At 36.5% G+C, this 16,100-nt stretch overlaps 1 protein-coding gene across 1 annotated transcript; it reads right to left on the reverse strand.

Moving 5' to 3' along the window:
• Positions 1-9,224: 9,224 nt before the first annotated feature.
• On the reverse strand, positions 9,225-13,352 carry LOC128647608 (vomeronasal type-2 receptor 26-like). Its single transcript, XM_053700363.1, has 3 exons — positions 13,329-13,352; positions 12,467-12,590; positions 9,225-10,132 (listed from the first exon to the last, which is right to left on the reverse strand). The coding sequence occupies exons 1-3, from the start codon at positions 13,350-13,352 to the stop codon at positions 9,225-9,227; spliced, it is 1,056 nt and encodes a 351-aa protein (XP_053556338.1).
• Positions 13,353-16,100: the final 2,748 nt, after the last annotated feature.

Consider the following 16,100-nt stretch of genomic DNA (forward strand, 5'->3'; position numbering starts at 1 on the left):
AGTGCCAAGATGAAAATAAAACTTTAAGAGCTAGATATCATGAGGCTGAAAAAGCATACGAGCATGCAATAAATAAATTACAGAGACAAATTAGCAGCTATAAGGACTGGGACAGAAATGATAGTCAAGATCCCAGGCGGGAGGATAGACAAAGATACCCAAACTATAGCCCTAATTCAGGCCCAGCGATAACTTTTTCCCCTAGACAACTACATAACTCTGGGGGACCAGAAAATTATTACACTTCAAATGAAAGGCACTCTAGCTCAAACAATAAGTCCCCAGTAAGGTCCAGGGATATACCAAATAAAGTGTATGACACCCCCACAATAATTAAATTCCTAAAGAATACAGTACGCCCATTTTCTAAAGGGGGGGGCACTTCCATAATTGACCACTTAGAGGCCTTTGAAAACGCATTATCTATAATGAGTGTTACAAGTGAGCAATTAAAAATTGAATTTCTACCCTGGGTATTTGAAAGTAAGCATCACAAATTCTTTGCTTCACTAAAGGATATGAATATTCGTTCCTGGAGTGAAACAAAACGACAATGCAGAAAAGAATTCGGACAACATCGCACTAAAACGGCAGCGAGAATAGCTGTATATGGTTTAAAATGTAGTGCGAATCAAAGTCCAATCGAGTTCCTTTCTGTATTGAAGAATGCGTACAGCATGGCTGAAGATGATCCCATATTTGAAGGTTCAGAGTTTGTGAATATATTTTTTGAAGCGCTCCCCACACCCATCAAAATCAACTTAGCTAGAGATTTTGAGGAGAACTGTTCATTGGAATGGCTGATCAAAGAGAGTACAAAGTTATACTCTATTCAGCAGTCCAGTGAACAGGGGGATAAAAGGGAGAAAAAGCCCAATCCTAAAATAGTGGCCGAAACTAGGGTGTCACCTGAACCCCTAAACTTGGAATTTAAAAAGAAAACCTATGCGGAAGTGACCAGAGAAAACGGGCCATCTCCACAGAGGTTTAACTCTACCCCTCCCCCAACACGGGATGAGACACTGAGAGACTATAGCCAAAGCGGGGGACATACTCAGGCGAATAATTACGCCCAAAGAGAATACCCACAGAATAATGGGTACCCCTGCAAAGGTATATACAATAGACGGTGAAGGTATTCTCAGGATAACCAGACACCCCAGGTATATAATGCTCCCCAAGGTACTAATACTGAGCAAGCTGAACCCCAGGGGCAACCACGCCAGAATAGAAATAGCGGCCCTGATTCTGAGGGTACCCAATGGTCCAAGAATCATTACAATGGGGCACCAGGAGATAGACCCAGGGGTAGAGGTAACTTGTACAATCAGGTAGATATGCTGTTTATCCAGTTAAATCGGTTGAGCGAACAAATCGCTAATATGAGTCAAAAATCTACGGCTCAGCAACCGAACAATACTTTTTTAGGGGTACAGCCAGTGGTCAGCAGTGGACCACAGGCACAGTCATAAATACTGCAGCATCACCTGAGGGGGAGGGGAGAGATATACAAAATGAAATAATAAATGTCAATGATACTAATCATGTTCTCTCCCCACAGACCGAAAACAGACAACTTAGCTGTGATGACAAGCAACCTCATCCGGGAAAAATTAACGAATCTCTTCTTTTGCAGCACTCTCTTAACCTTATTTCCACAGATGCAGTACAAAAGAATCCAGCCGACCCTGTCATAGAGGGAACCGGTAGGTATGAAGCTTCCTCTACACAGGAAAACGTGGCGAATTCAGGTAACACGTGGCGAAGCCCACAGATGCATGAGAATGCCAATTTTATGTGTGAAATGGTAGAAAATGCAGGAAGATATTATGTATTAGTTGAGCTGCAAGATTCAGTCTCCAACCCTATCATGGGATTAGTCGACACTGGATCTCAGGCAACTATTTTATCCCACAGGTACTACACACAGCTAAATGAGCTAACACCCCACAAACCTAAGATAAAAGAATTTGACGGTTCTCTAATAGGAGTTGGGGGTGATTCTCTAAAAGTCTATGGTACGGCCTGGTTAAAAGTTAAATTGGGGAACAGGGTCATAAGACACCCTGTCATTATAGTGGATCTGCCTACTGATCGTTTAATTATTGGTAGTGATCTCCTGAAGCGATTAAGCACCATAATTGATTGCATAAATAATGTAATTTGGTCACAAGTTAAAAGGCCTATAAATTATGAAAAATCTGGTATATATCGCACCCGACGTAGCTGTCACGTGGTGGAAGAGAAACCAGATGCTGTGGAGGTTCATTTCAGGAATAACTCTATACCTGAAATCACTATTCTACAAATAGATGATGAGACTCCTTTTAGTGGCTCTGATGGTAATACTTTTAAAATATCGCCTGGAAAGATAGCGAATATTTCCCTAGATGGCGATGTATTAACCATATCACTCCACAAGGGGGATCATAAAATCCCTAAGGGGGAAGGCCACGCTCAATACCTCACAGGGATTGAGAGAATTAAAGAGGATCTATTTATCCCTATACAAGTACATGACCTTGGTAAAACCAAGTATGCTAAAATAAATTTAAAACAGGAAGCTAGCTATATAAGCGAAGGTTTATTAGCGCAAATAGCTGAACCTAAAGTGATTAAATATCTTTCTCCCCAAGACCACTGTGTCAACGGCCTGGATGACAGGTCTGAAAGCTATAACATCACAGCTAAGTGCTTATTATCTATCTCTATTGGTAATAAGGCAGTGAAGCACCTGTTTTTAGTTTTAAATACTCCCCATAATCAAATATACATTGGCAATGATATCTTACATAGATATGCCATACAAATAGATTTGATTAACTCTTGCCTCTGGAGCAGGTTAAAGGGGGACCCTAAAGTATTTCAGGATGAAAATGCAGCCCTGAAATCAAACCAGCAATTGCCATATGCTGTGAATATGCAGGTATCTAGCGATGTTATAATTCCTGCTGGGGCTGATAAATTTCTTTTACCCTTACAGGTAAAGAGAGGTCAGAAATTAAAAACTTCTGAAACACTAATTTGCCTCTCCCATAGAATACTAAATCTGGGTGTCACAGTAACCTACACTCCTATGGTGAATATTGGAACTGTTCCAATACATATTGTTGTGCATAACATGACCCCACAGGATATAACATTATCCAAGGGAACTACCATAGGATATGCACTGGAATCAAGTTATTACACTTTTGGATTCCAGAATAATGTAATTGGGCTAATACCTGAATGATATTTAACTGAAGAACAATTAATAAAACAATCCTTTGTATCTATGCCAGAGGGTCTATTTAATATTCAGTCTATTTATCCCTTCAGCTCAGAGGAAGGCATCTGTAAAATTGAAGAAGCCTCTCTAGTGTTTGATCAGCCAATCAAACAGCAAGATTACCCCAATACCCAGAGTCATGGGAGCAATGTAAACTATAATCAAGGGGATCTCACCTCTAGGTTGGAAGAAGCCTATGAAATAGGACAGCCTGAAATCTTTCCAGGATTTCAGCAAATAGTCGAAGAGCAAATATCCTTAGCTAATGGCTGTTCCAGCGATGATGAACGCCAACAGCTGCGAGAACTCCTAATGGAGTACAAGGATATTTTCGCTAAGGATTCTTATGACTGTGGTACTACAGACTTGCACATTGCAAGGATACAAACAGATCCTAATGTGCCACCTGTATTTGTCAAACAATACAGACTTCCCTTAGCCTTATATGATTCTCTTGCAGAGATCATAAGGAATTTGGAAGAAAGAGGTATTATCAGACAGGTGCACAGCTCTTATAATAATCCTATTCTAGGTGTCCTTAAGCCCAATGGACAATGGCGTTTGTGTGCTGACTTAAGACAGCTAAACAAATGAGTATACATGTCTGGCTGGCCTGTACCATACATTGACCAGTGCCTAGCACAAATGCAGGGATCCAAAATATTCACTGTCAACCCTCTGGAACGCACTTCCTCGAGATGTCAGACTTGCCCCTAACATCTCCTCCTTTAAACGTTCCCTAAAGACCTTTCTGTTCAGGGAAGCTTATCACCCAACTTATTAACAAACTAACCAATTAACAGTTGCCCTCTATCTCCTCACTAATATCATTCTCACCTCTGCAGTCCCCACCTCCTGTTTCCAATCCTCCTACCCATCTAGATTGCAGCAAATAAACATCAATTTATTTTTTTTCTGTTTGAATGCATGCCCCAGAATGTATTAAATATAGAATTTTGAGAAATTGTCTAATTCTCTATTATTATTAGATGGGTATTTGCTAAGCTTGGGAGGTAACTGTTTTAGTCAGTCAAAAATGTGTAATAACCTGTGTTTTTAAGAATAAAAATAAATACTTGTGGACCTGGAAATAAATAATTAATGACACTTATTACTTTATTTCAGATGGAATGCCTGCATGAAATGAAATATCATATCATATAAATATGAAATAAATGTTTATAAAGTTTCAAATACATCTTTTAAAATATAGTGAGATGAAGATATGGAAGTTACTTTGATGTGATATGACTATGAGATATAAATTTTCTGTTAGGCTAAATGAAATATAAATTATTTTAATATAATGCTAGATGTATTTGATGTTTCATATCAAAATGATCAGGAAATTAATCTGACGCTGCTCCATCTATGATTGATGTTGAGAGAGATTAATACAAGAAATTATGGCAGCTATTACATAGTTTAAAGAAATATTTCACTGTCTAAAAATGTTTTAGAAATGTTAAGGATGAATTTGTTTTATGCTATCTGCTACCACCGAAGGGCCGATACCGGTATAGCAGTTGAGATTTAACTGCTTAAAGGATGCGTTTCCATGGTGACCAAGGGCCAATCCAAATAGACATCCCACCTAACCAATGGGATGGTCAGATCTCGTAGGGCCACTCCCATGGTTTCATCAATGAATGAAAAAGTTATTTAAGTGAATGCATGAAGAAGAAATGGGACAGATTTTGCTGACTTGAATGATACACTACTGGGCGTCATTCTAAACAAGCTAATCTACCTTTTTCTCAGTGATTGCAAACATTTACTTATATATTTTCTGAGATGAAACAAGGAATCCTTGGTAACTGAACTATCTATTTTGGTAACGTATATATATATATATATATATATATATATATATATATATATATATATATATATATATATATATATATATATATATATATATATATATAAAAAAAGAAAGAGGGTTGCAATTAATATTTTAACACAGATATATGCATAATAGCTGTAGTTTATATTCAGTCTGTATATTGTTAAATACATATCCTTGATGCTAAATTGTTTTATCTATACAACTGTAGAGTTATAACTCAGAATTGGGTCTTTACATAAATAATACATACAATTTCTGATGTTTTTAATAGAAGTGTATATTGTACTATTGCTTAAATTAACACTGTAAATCATATTGCTGAATGTTTTGTAACTGCTATTTTAGATCTCATTGTAATATTTTAAATGCAGCTCTGAATGAAAGATTGGTTTTAAAGTAAATTGGCATGAGCTTTGCATAGCATATTTTAAATAGTTTTTGTTTTAACGCATATAATATTGACTCATATTCTAATCATTACAAATATTTACGTATCAACATGTTCATAGTTATTTACTAATAATAAAGAATTCAGATATTTAGATTAATTTTATTGTCTTAGCAAATGTATGTTTGATTGCAGGTTTAGTTTAAAGGAAGATTGTTAAATATATTCCCTGCCATACACTTACACATTGTTTAGAGAATAATGCTAAGATTTTCATAAATATACTGACAAAAGAGAGAAGCGCTCTACCAGGAACGAACAACAGCTCAGTGGCTTGTTCTATGGCGATTTACCACCCGGAAGCAGCCTCTTTTAGACCAGTGTGCTTTTCACAGAAGAAAACTTTCCTGAAGTATATCAGTCTGATCCCGCCAAGAAAGGTCAGTCCAGCCCCGAAATACCAGGCAATTCTCCTCTGAACAAGGAACATGACAACCCCAGACGATCGTTTCGGCCTCCTATGGGCCTCGTCAGTGAGGTGCAGCCACATTCCTCTAAGCATACTGGGCAAGGAGTCCACGTCTGGTTTCCCCCATCACCCATAGGGAGACTTCCCCAGGGTCATAATAATTTGCATACAAAGAGAGAAGCGCTCTACCAGGAACGAACAACAGCTCAGTGGCTTGTTCTATGGCGATTTACCACCCGGAAGCAGCCTCTTTTAGACCAGTGTGCTTTTCACAGAAGAAAACTTTCCTGAAGTATATCAGTCTGATCCCGCCAAGAAAGGTCAGTCCAGCCCCGAAATACCAGGCAATTCTCCTCTGAACAAGGAACATGACAACTCCAGACGATCGTTTCGGCCTCCTATGGGCCTCGTCAGTGAGGTGCAGCCACATTCCTCTAAGCACACTGGGCAAGGAGTACACGTCTGGTTTCCCCCATCACCCATAGGGAGACTTCCCCAGGGTCATAATAATTTGCATACAAAGAGAGAAGCGCTCTACCAGGAACGAACAACAGCTCAGTGGCTTGTTCTATGGCGATTTACCACCCGGAAGCAGCCTCTTTTAGACCAGTGTGCTTTTCACAGAAGAAAACTTTCCTGAAGTATATCAGTCTGATCCCGCCAAGAAAGGTCAGTCCAGCCCCGAAATACCAGGCAATTCTCCTCTGAACAAGGAACATGACAACCCCAGACGATCGTTTCGGCCTCCTATGGGCCTCGTCAGTGAGGTGCAGCCACATTCCTCTAAGCACACTGGGCAAGGAGTCCACGTCTGGTTTCCCCCATCACCCATAGGGAGACTTCCCCAGGGTCATAATAATTTGCATACAAAGAGAGAAGCGCTCTACCAGGAACGAACAACATCTCAGTGGCTTGTTCTATGGCGATTTACCACCCGGAAGCAGCCTCTTTTAGACCAGTGTGCTTTTCACAGAAGAAAACTTTCCTGAAGTATATCAGTCTGATCCCGCCAAGAAAAGTCAGTCCAGCCCCGAAATACCAGGTAATTCTCCTCTGAACAAGGAACATGACAACCCCAGACGATCGTTTCGGCCTCCTATGGGCCTCGTCAGTGAGGTGCAGCCACATTCCTCTAAGCACACTGGGCAAGGAGTCCACGTCTGGTTTCCCCCATCACCCATAGGAAGACTTCCCCAGGGTCATAATAATTTGCATACAAAGAGAGAAGATATATATATATATTGACACGTTGGAGGTTACTGCCGAAATAGTAATAAATAATATTGTAATCTAAAATATACAACAGGATGAGAGCTACTGAAATCCTATTATCCTATTGGCTGTTCAAATTTCAGTAGCTCGCATCCTATTGGCTGATTTGAATTTGAAGAATCAAATCAGCCAATTGGAATGCAAGGGATGCCATTTTGAAACGGCTACCTTGCATTCAACTTCAGTGTACGGTGGCAACCTTATGAGGAGGACACTCCCCGCAGGATGGGATCAGCTTCCAGGAGGGCACCGCTCTTTAGGTGCAATGGGTAGCTTAGGTTTTTTTTAGAGTTAGGTTTTTTATTTTGGGGGTTGGTTGGGTTGTGGGTTTTACTGTTGGGGGGACTTTGTATTTTTTACAGGTAAAAGAGCTGATTTCTTTAGGGCAATGCCTTAGAAAAGGCACTTTTAAGGGATATTGGTAGTTTGTTGTAGGCTAGGGGGTGTTTTTATTTTGGTGTACCTTTTTTTTTTTTTTACGGCTATTAGATTAGGTGTAATAGTATTTATTTTTGATGATTTTGTTTACTTTTTTTGTAATCTTAGTGTTTTTTATTTTCCGTGATTTTAGTGTTTATTATTTTTGGTAAACTTAGATTTTTTATTTTTTTCGTAGTGTTAGGTTTATTTAAATTTGTAATTTAGATATTTTAATTGGTAGTTTTTATTTTATTAGAATAGTAAGCTTAGGTTAATTTATAGTTTAATGTTAGGTTTATTTTTATTTCACAGGTAAGTTTTTATTTATTTAAATAGAGTTATAGTTAGGGGTGTTAGGTTTAGGGGTTAATAGTTTAATTTAGTGTTTTGCAATGTGGGGGGCTCTTGGTTTAGGAGTTAATAGGTTTATTTAGGGGCAGAGATGTGGGAGGCCGGATGTTTAGGGGTTAATAACATTATTTAGTGGCGGTGATGTTAGGGAGCGGCGTAATAGGGGTTAATAGCTTTATTATAGTGTCAGCGATATCGGGAGTGGCGGAAAAGGGGTTAATATATTTTATTAGTGGTGGTGATGTTGGGAATGGCAGATTAGGGGTTAATCAATTTTATTAGTGTCGGTGATAGCGGGGGTAGTGGATTAGGGGTGATTAGACTTGGGGTTTATGTTAGGGTGTTAGATTTAAATGTAACTTTTTTTACCCATAGACATCAATGGGGTTGCGTTACGGTGATCGCCATTCCGCACTTCAGGTGTTTTTTACTATCACTCTCTCCCCGTTGATGTCTATGGGGGAAAGCGTGCACGAGCACATCAAAGCAGCCCTTGGCTTTTGTGCTGTATGGAGCTTAATGCCACCATATCGCACGCACAAGGAGGCTTTTCAGAAACTCATAATGGCAACACTATGAGGGGTGAAATAATGCAACTTTTGTTGCATTAGTTTCGTACCCTGTTTAGCGCAAAACTCGTAATATAGGTGTATGTTTCTTGTAATATATATATATATACTGTGTATATATATATTTATATATATATATATATATATATATATATATATATATATATATATATATATATATATATATATAAATATTTAGAACTGAAAATAACATTTTCTTCGATGTGAAGAACATTGGAATTTAAATACCTGTAAAACACAGTAAAATACATAATTATTATTAGTATTTAATAAAAATGTTTCTTAGGTTTTTTTAGGTATTTGACTGGAAAGGGCTGCAAAGTGTTTATTCACACACACACAAAGGCAAATCCTATGTTTTTATCAACTTGTTACAAGGGTTGGATTATTGACCCTATCCCCTAACAATTTACTCCCTGATTACTATTCTAAACACAGTTCTAATTAATCTGTTAAGCTCTCTAGGATAAGGCCTTGTACAACCATGTTAAATGATAAGACTATACTAATGCTAAAGTCATTTCTGTGGTAAACAGCCAATGCATTTTTATTGTAAGAACTACTTATTTGTTTTAGACATTTTTTTAAATCTAAAACATTCATATTATAATATATTACTTTTTGTTTCTGTCAAGCAAATATGTTTTTGTGTTAATTTCAGGTCTAAATATGATGATGAAACATTTTGGTAAAAATATACAGCCTAGAAGTCCAGTATTAGAAGCCAGTATGGCAAATATCTCTACAGCCACCATCTGTTTTCCCTTTGTGCTGAGATACGCCGGGATCATGGCAATCCACACACTGCAGAACACCAACATGCTGAAGGTGATGAACTTTGTTTCATTAAAGCTGTCCGGTAATGTCCTGGTATAGAAAGCTGTGATGAAACTTGCCGCTGCCAGAAGAAACATATATCCCAGGACGGAGTAAAAAGCAAGTGCAGATCCCTCATTACATTGTATGATAATCTTTCCTGGCTCAGAGTGCATGTTATACTCCTGGTAAGGTGGTGATATTGTCAACCAAACCACACAAATTATAACTTGTGTAGATGACAAAATTATAACTACAGAGTTGGACAGTTTGGAGCTCAGCCATTTTCTCCAGCTGCTGCCAGGTTTAGTAGCTTTGAAAGCAATGCCAACCATGATAGTCTTGGCCAACAAAGAAGACACAGCTACTGAGAAGCTGATTCCAAAGGAGATCTGACGGAGCATACACGTTATATCCACAGGACGGCCAAGGAACAAAAACACACAGAGGTAGCTCAGCATGATGGAGGTAAGGAGAATGAAGCTGAGATTACGGTTATTAGCTTTGACGATAGGGGTATCAAAGAAGAAGATAAAAATTCCAAAAACAAGGACAGTTAATAAAAGCAAGGAAACTGACATAAATGATAAGAAAATGGCTGTAATATCTTTTTTATATGACAAATATTCTATAATCTTAAGAACACATGAATCCTTTTTCTCATTAGGCCATTGATCATCTGGGCATTTTTGACAATTTTCACTATCTATAAGAAAAAACAAATAAAAAAATCTTTGTGTTAACACCATTTGCAACCGTTAATAGAAAAAATAAATTATTATAATGAATCTGGGATTTTGTTTTGTCCTTTTTAGATTTTACCCAGCTGAAAAGATTTATTGAAAAAGGCAAATTAAAGAAATTGATCCTGGGGCAGGGATTAGTCTGTTTCAGCCTGAGTAGAAATTACAACGTTTCAAGACTAAACAGGCTCTTAATCATGTATAATTGAATACACACAGGTACATGTCTTTATATACCCTTACCTGTTTATTCAACATCTTGTGTTAAGCTAATTGCACAACAGTGCCATCTTGTGGATATAAAATTCAATGCAGCACAAAGTTATCACAGGATGTGCACAAACATACAACAAAACATTTACTTAAAAAAACACATATATCTATGTACAAAATTTAAGAGGTACAAAACACAACTTTTTAGAAAATATGTGTGTTTTTTTTATATATTATTCAAAATGTATACATAATTCTTTTCTCAATAATTATTCAGAAAAAAGACTCCAATCAAAATCCTTGTTCATGCCTTTTGGTCTCATTGATTCCAATTTATATACCTAAAATAGTTCCCTCATCTTCAACAAATGTTCTCTATCTCCACCCCTTCTAGGCCTATCAACCTGTTCTAAGATTTGAAACCTAAGTTGGCTGATATTATGACCCATAGAGAGGAAGTGAGAGGATACTGGAGCTTCTTTATTTTTGCATCTAATGTTGGATTTATGCTCAGTTATCCTCTCCCTTCCCTCTCTATGGGTCTCACCAATATAAATTTGTCCACATGGGCATTTGATGAGGTAGATACAGTATGTGGCTCTACAAGTTAAATATTTGTTCATTTTAAATCTCTTCCCAGTGGTGGGATGATAAAAACTATCTCCCTTGATCATGGAACTGCAGTTGCTGCAATTCAGGCATGGGTAGCAATCTAGTTTCTTAGGCCCAATAGTTTTCTGGCTTTCTTGTTTATGGCTACCAATGACTGAATGCACCAACATATCTCTAATGTTCCTGTTCTTTTTATAAGCCACCATTGGGTTTTCTCTGAATTCAATAATTTCTGGGTGGCACTCTCTTATTATACGCCAATTCTTCTTTAGAATACCAGTGACTCTGTTGCTCAACCTATTAAATTGTGTAACAAAAATCATACGATTCGTTTTTGGTTGCTTACTTATCTTATCTGTTTCCTCCAAAATCATATCCAATTGTTTAGAAACAAGCAGAGGAGGATAATTTATATCTATGAACTTACTGGCCATCTGCTGCAGTCTATATTTACATCGGTCCTGATCTGTTACTATTCTTTTAACTCAAGTAAATTGACTCTTAGGAATTAATATTAATATTAAGGTTAATATTCTGCTTGTTATCTCTCTAGATTACTAGTGGAGCGATACTTTGCGTTCCTGATTGCGCATTAACCTTGCTAGACTTGAGCGCTTATTACAAGTTGAAAGTAAAAAATGTTTTGGCTTTTGCGCTATCCAAGCATGCGCAAAAAACTGAACTTCAAATATTGTAACCACGTTAACATATTCCCCTGTAGGTTTCAATGGATTGCTAAACATGGAAAAATTCTAACTCTCGCGCAAACCCGATCAAATCTTCTAATGTGTGCTAACCTGACATGAAATATTAATATTTCACATTCCAATGTAAATAGAAGAATACAAAATATTTATTCATAAATGCATATATATATATTTAATAAAATAAGAGCACTAGACAGTATTTTGGGGCTACAGTAGGGGTGTAAATGTCCCTTTACATTGCGGTCTATTAGAAATGTCTGTTCCCAGTAAATGTATATGTATATGATTACATACTTATATATTTATGTGTTAATATGTGTTTATACAAACATTTATTAACACATAAATATATAAGTATATAATCATATACATATATACTGTATTTAATATTGCTGCCCTCACTGCACTTCTTAACCGCTTTGCTGTGCTTAAGTTCTGATGCCGTAACTAACGGCATCAGAATGAGACTCCCATTGGAAGAGCTCTCGTGAGTGAAATGCTTCCCAACAATGTGCTGTGAACTTGTAATACCAGCGCACATTAGCATGCGCTGATATTACACAGTGGAGCACAAATATTGCTTTCACTAAAGCAATATTTAGCGCTCCACTTGTAATTAGACCCTAAATGTTTTGTCTACTACACTGATACATTATACTGGTTATTTTTGGTGTATGGTTGAATAACAAATGAGAGGGAATGGGCTGCTCTCCCTTGAAATGCCCAGACCTATATTTGGTACTGACCCAGCTATGTCACACATACCAGTGATATTGGAGACCTCCCCGTCTGCGCATGGGACACAGATATAGCAGCAGGAAGGCTGTCCTCGTATCAGGGCTTTTCTTTGACCAGGTTGACACTCTGTTGAACACTGAGAATGTGGAAACTATCCAGAAAAAAATACATTATGTTCTTAGACAGAAACAGTATAAATATTTTAGCTAAAGCTTGCAGACACTTTGTTTAAAGTCAGTAACACATACAACTCTTTCTGATGTAACAGTAAAAACTGCTGTGATGACAAAATGCATTTGATACATGTATCATTTATTTATTGATGATATCAGGATACAGAGAATAGAAACAGTATTATTACATTGCATGTCAAGTGGTTAATGGTTATATAAAAGTAAACCAATTTTCTAATAAAAAACAAAGGGCTAGATAACAAGTGGAATGCTAATTTATCGTGCACCCATAAATGGTCAGACCTTTATTTCATTTTTAAAATATCCCCCCAAATAAAGTTTTCTTTTTTGTTTAAAAAAAAATTGTAGTATATTTAAAAAATAAAAAATAAAATAAAAAATAATTCACAAAGCCATTTTAAGGGGTTAAAGTGGCGAGTGTGGGGTGTTAGAAAAAAATGGCACTGAAAAGTGCCTTTACATAGCAGTCTATGGGGATTGTACATAGCAGTCTACGGGGATTGTGTGTTCCCTGTAAATATACAGTATATGTATATGAATATATACATGTGTATTTATATGTTTATACATGTATATATTCCTATACATATATATTTACATGTTGCATGTTGCTATATATATATATATATATATATATATATATATATATATATATATATATATATATATATATATATATATATATAAACGTTTACCTTCTTATCCAAACAGTTTGTCATGATTCTATGAAACTGTCTTTTTGGTATATTTTGAATCCAAGTCTTTTGATGGCAACTGTAAATTAGTATAGTTATTAAATTAGTATAGTTATTGAGATCCTTTTTTGAAAAAGTATTTCTTTTTAATTCATTGTCTTCAATTTATATCTCCAAATTTATTTTATTGGTACTATATGCCCAAGTACCGATTTATTAATGTCTGGCGGACATGATACGCTACAGCGTATTATGTCTGCCAGACATCGCTGAATGCGGACAGCATATGCTGTCTGCATTCAGCATTACACAAGCAGTTTTAGAAAACTGCTTATGCAATGCCACCCCCTGCAGATTTGCGGCTGCTAGCAGGGGGTGTCAATCAACCCGATCGTATGCGATTGGGTTGATTGCTGTACGCCTCTCAGAAGCGTCAGATCTAGTTAAGGAGCAGCGGTCTTAACTCCTGAAGTCTTTTGCGTGGAAACATGATGAGTTGGCCCAATTCAGGGCATAGTTAATTGTCCCCTTAATGTTCCATTGGTTATTACTCACATATTGTAAATAGGATGCCATTTAGCTTGCAAAACAAACTGTTCCTCCCATAATACCATAAGTAGATTCACAGAAATGGGGGCAAGCTTGGTGCCCTTCTGTACCACTGACTTTAAATAGTAAAAATGATCAAACCAGAAAAAAACATCAAACATAGAATTAATTCTATTTGCTCCAGGAAATATTTCAGTTGTTGGTGAGTAAATCTTTACTTAAAAAGTCTTCCACTGCTTTCAGTATTTATACATCAAACACATAAATAAATATATACATATGTATACAGTATTTACACATATAGAAATCCAGCCAATAAATATAGGTACGTTGGAGACCTTTGCAGTCCAATACAAGAAAATATTTAGCATTCCAATTTTCTTCAAATAATAGACACTGTTTTATCTATTTTTTAATAGATGTTCCAATATACAGTATAAAGCTATATATACTGTATATATACATATATATATATATACATATATATATATACCTATTTATAATCATATATACATAGGTATTGATACATATTTTACAAAAAGAACAGCTATATAAAGAAATATTTATTTAAGAATAAACAGAAAATATTGCAAAGAACATTGGAATGTAAAATATTTATATTTCATGTCGGGTTAGCGCACTTGAATAAACAAGATTGGATTTGCGTGCGAGTATGGGTGTTAGGTTTTTCAGGCTTTAATGCTCCATTGAAGTCTATAAGAGAATACGTAAATGCGTCTCTTTCCATCACTTGCAAAACTTTTACTTTTAACACATTGAGGCCGAATTATCAAGTGTCTGTCGGACCTGATTCGATAGTGCGGATCAGGTCCGACAGACATCGCTGAATGCGGAGAGCAATACGCTCTATGTATTCAGCATTGCACCAGCAGCTCACAACTCACGGCCAATCGGCTGCCAGCAGGGAGGTGTCAATAAACCCGATCGTACTCGATTGGGTTGAATTGTGGTGATTCCTATCTGCCTCATCAGAGCAGGCGGACAGGTTATGGAGCAGCGGTCTTTGTGACCACTGCTTAATAACTGCTGTTTCTGGCAAATCTGAAGACTCGCCAGAAACACGAGCCCACAAGATCCTTACGGAGCTTGATAAATGGGCCCCATAATACGACGACAACCCAATGCACGCAAAAAGCCTTTGCCTAGCAACATTATGGCTTGAGCGGGAGCTATAAACTGCTCTACTGGTAACCTAGCCTTATATTTAGTCTACTGGTAATCTAGCCTTATATTTAGTCTACTGGTAATCTATTTCCTTATATTTAGTCTACTGGTAATCTAGCCTTATATTTAGTCTACTGGTAATCTAACCTTATATTTAGTCTACTGGTAATCTAGCTTTATATATAGTCTACTGATAATCTATCCTTATATTTAGTCTACTGGTAATCTAGCCTTATATTTAGTCTACTGGTAATCTAGCCTTATATTTAGTCTACTGATAATCTAGCCTTATATTTAGTCTACTGGTAATCTAGCCTTATATTTAGTCTACTGGTAATCTAGCCTTATATTTAGTCTACTGGTAATCTAGCCTTATATTTAGTCTACTGGTAATCTAGCCTTATATTTATTCTACTGATAAACTAGCCTTATATTTAGTCTACTGGTAATCTAGCCTTATATTTAGTCTACTGGTAATCTAGCCTTATATTTAGTCTACTGGTAATCTAGCCTTATATTTAGTCTACTGATAATCTAGCCTTATATTTAGTCTACTGGCAATCTATTTCCTTATATTTAGTCTACTGATAATCTAGCCTTATATTTAGTCTACTGGTAATCTAGCCTTATATTTAGTCTACTGGTAATCTAGGCTTATATTTAGTCTACTGGTAATCTAGCCTTATATTTAGTCTACTGGTAATCTAGACTTATATTTAGTCTACTGGTAATCTAGCCTTATATTTAGTCTACTGGTAATCTAGCCTTATATTTAGTCTACTGGTAATCTAGCCTTATATTTAGTCTACTGGTAATCTAGCCATATATTTAGTCTACTGGTAATCTAGCCTTATATTTAGTCTACTGGTAATCTAGCCTTATATTTAGTCTACTGGAAATCTAGCCTTATATTTAGTCTACTGGTAATCTAGCCTTATATTTAGTCTACTGGTAATCTATTTCCTTATATTTAGTCTACTGGTAATCTAGCCTTATATTTAGTCTACTGGTAATCTAGCCTTATATTTAGTCTACTGG

This window comes from Bombina bombina, chromosome 2, assembly GCF_027579735.1.
Source record: "Bombina bombina isolate aBomBom1 chromosome 2, aBomBom1.pri, whole genome shotgun sequence".
In the NCBI taxonomy this organism is placed as follows: Eukaryota; Metazoa; Chordata; class Amphibia; order Anura; family Bombinatoridae; genus Bombina; species Bombina bombina.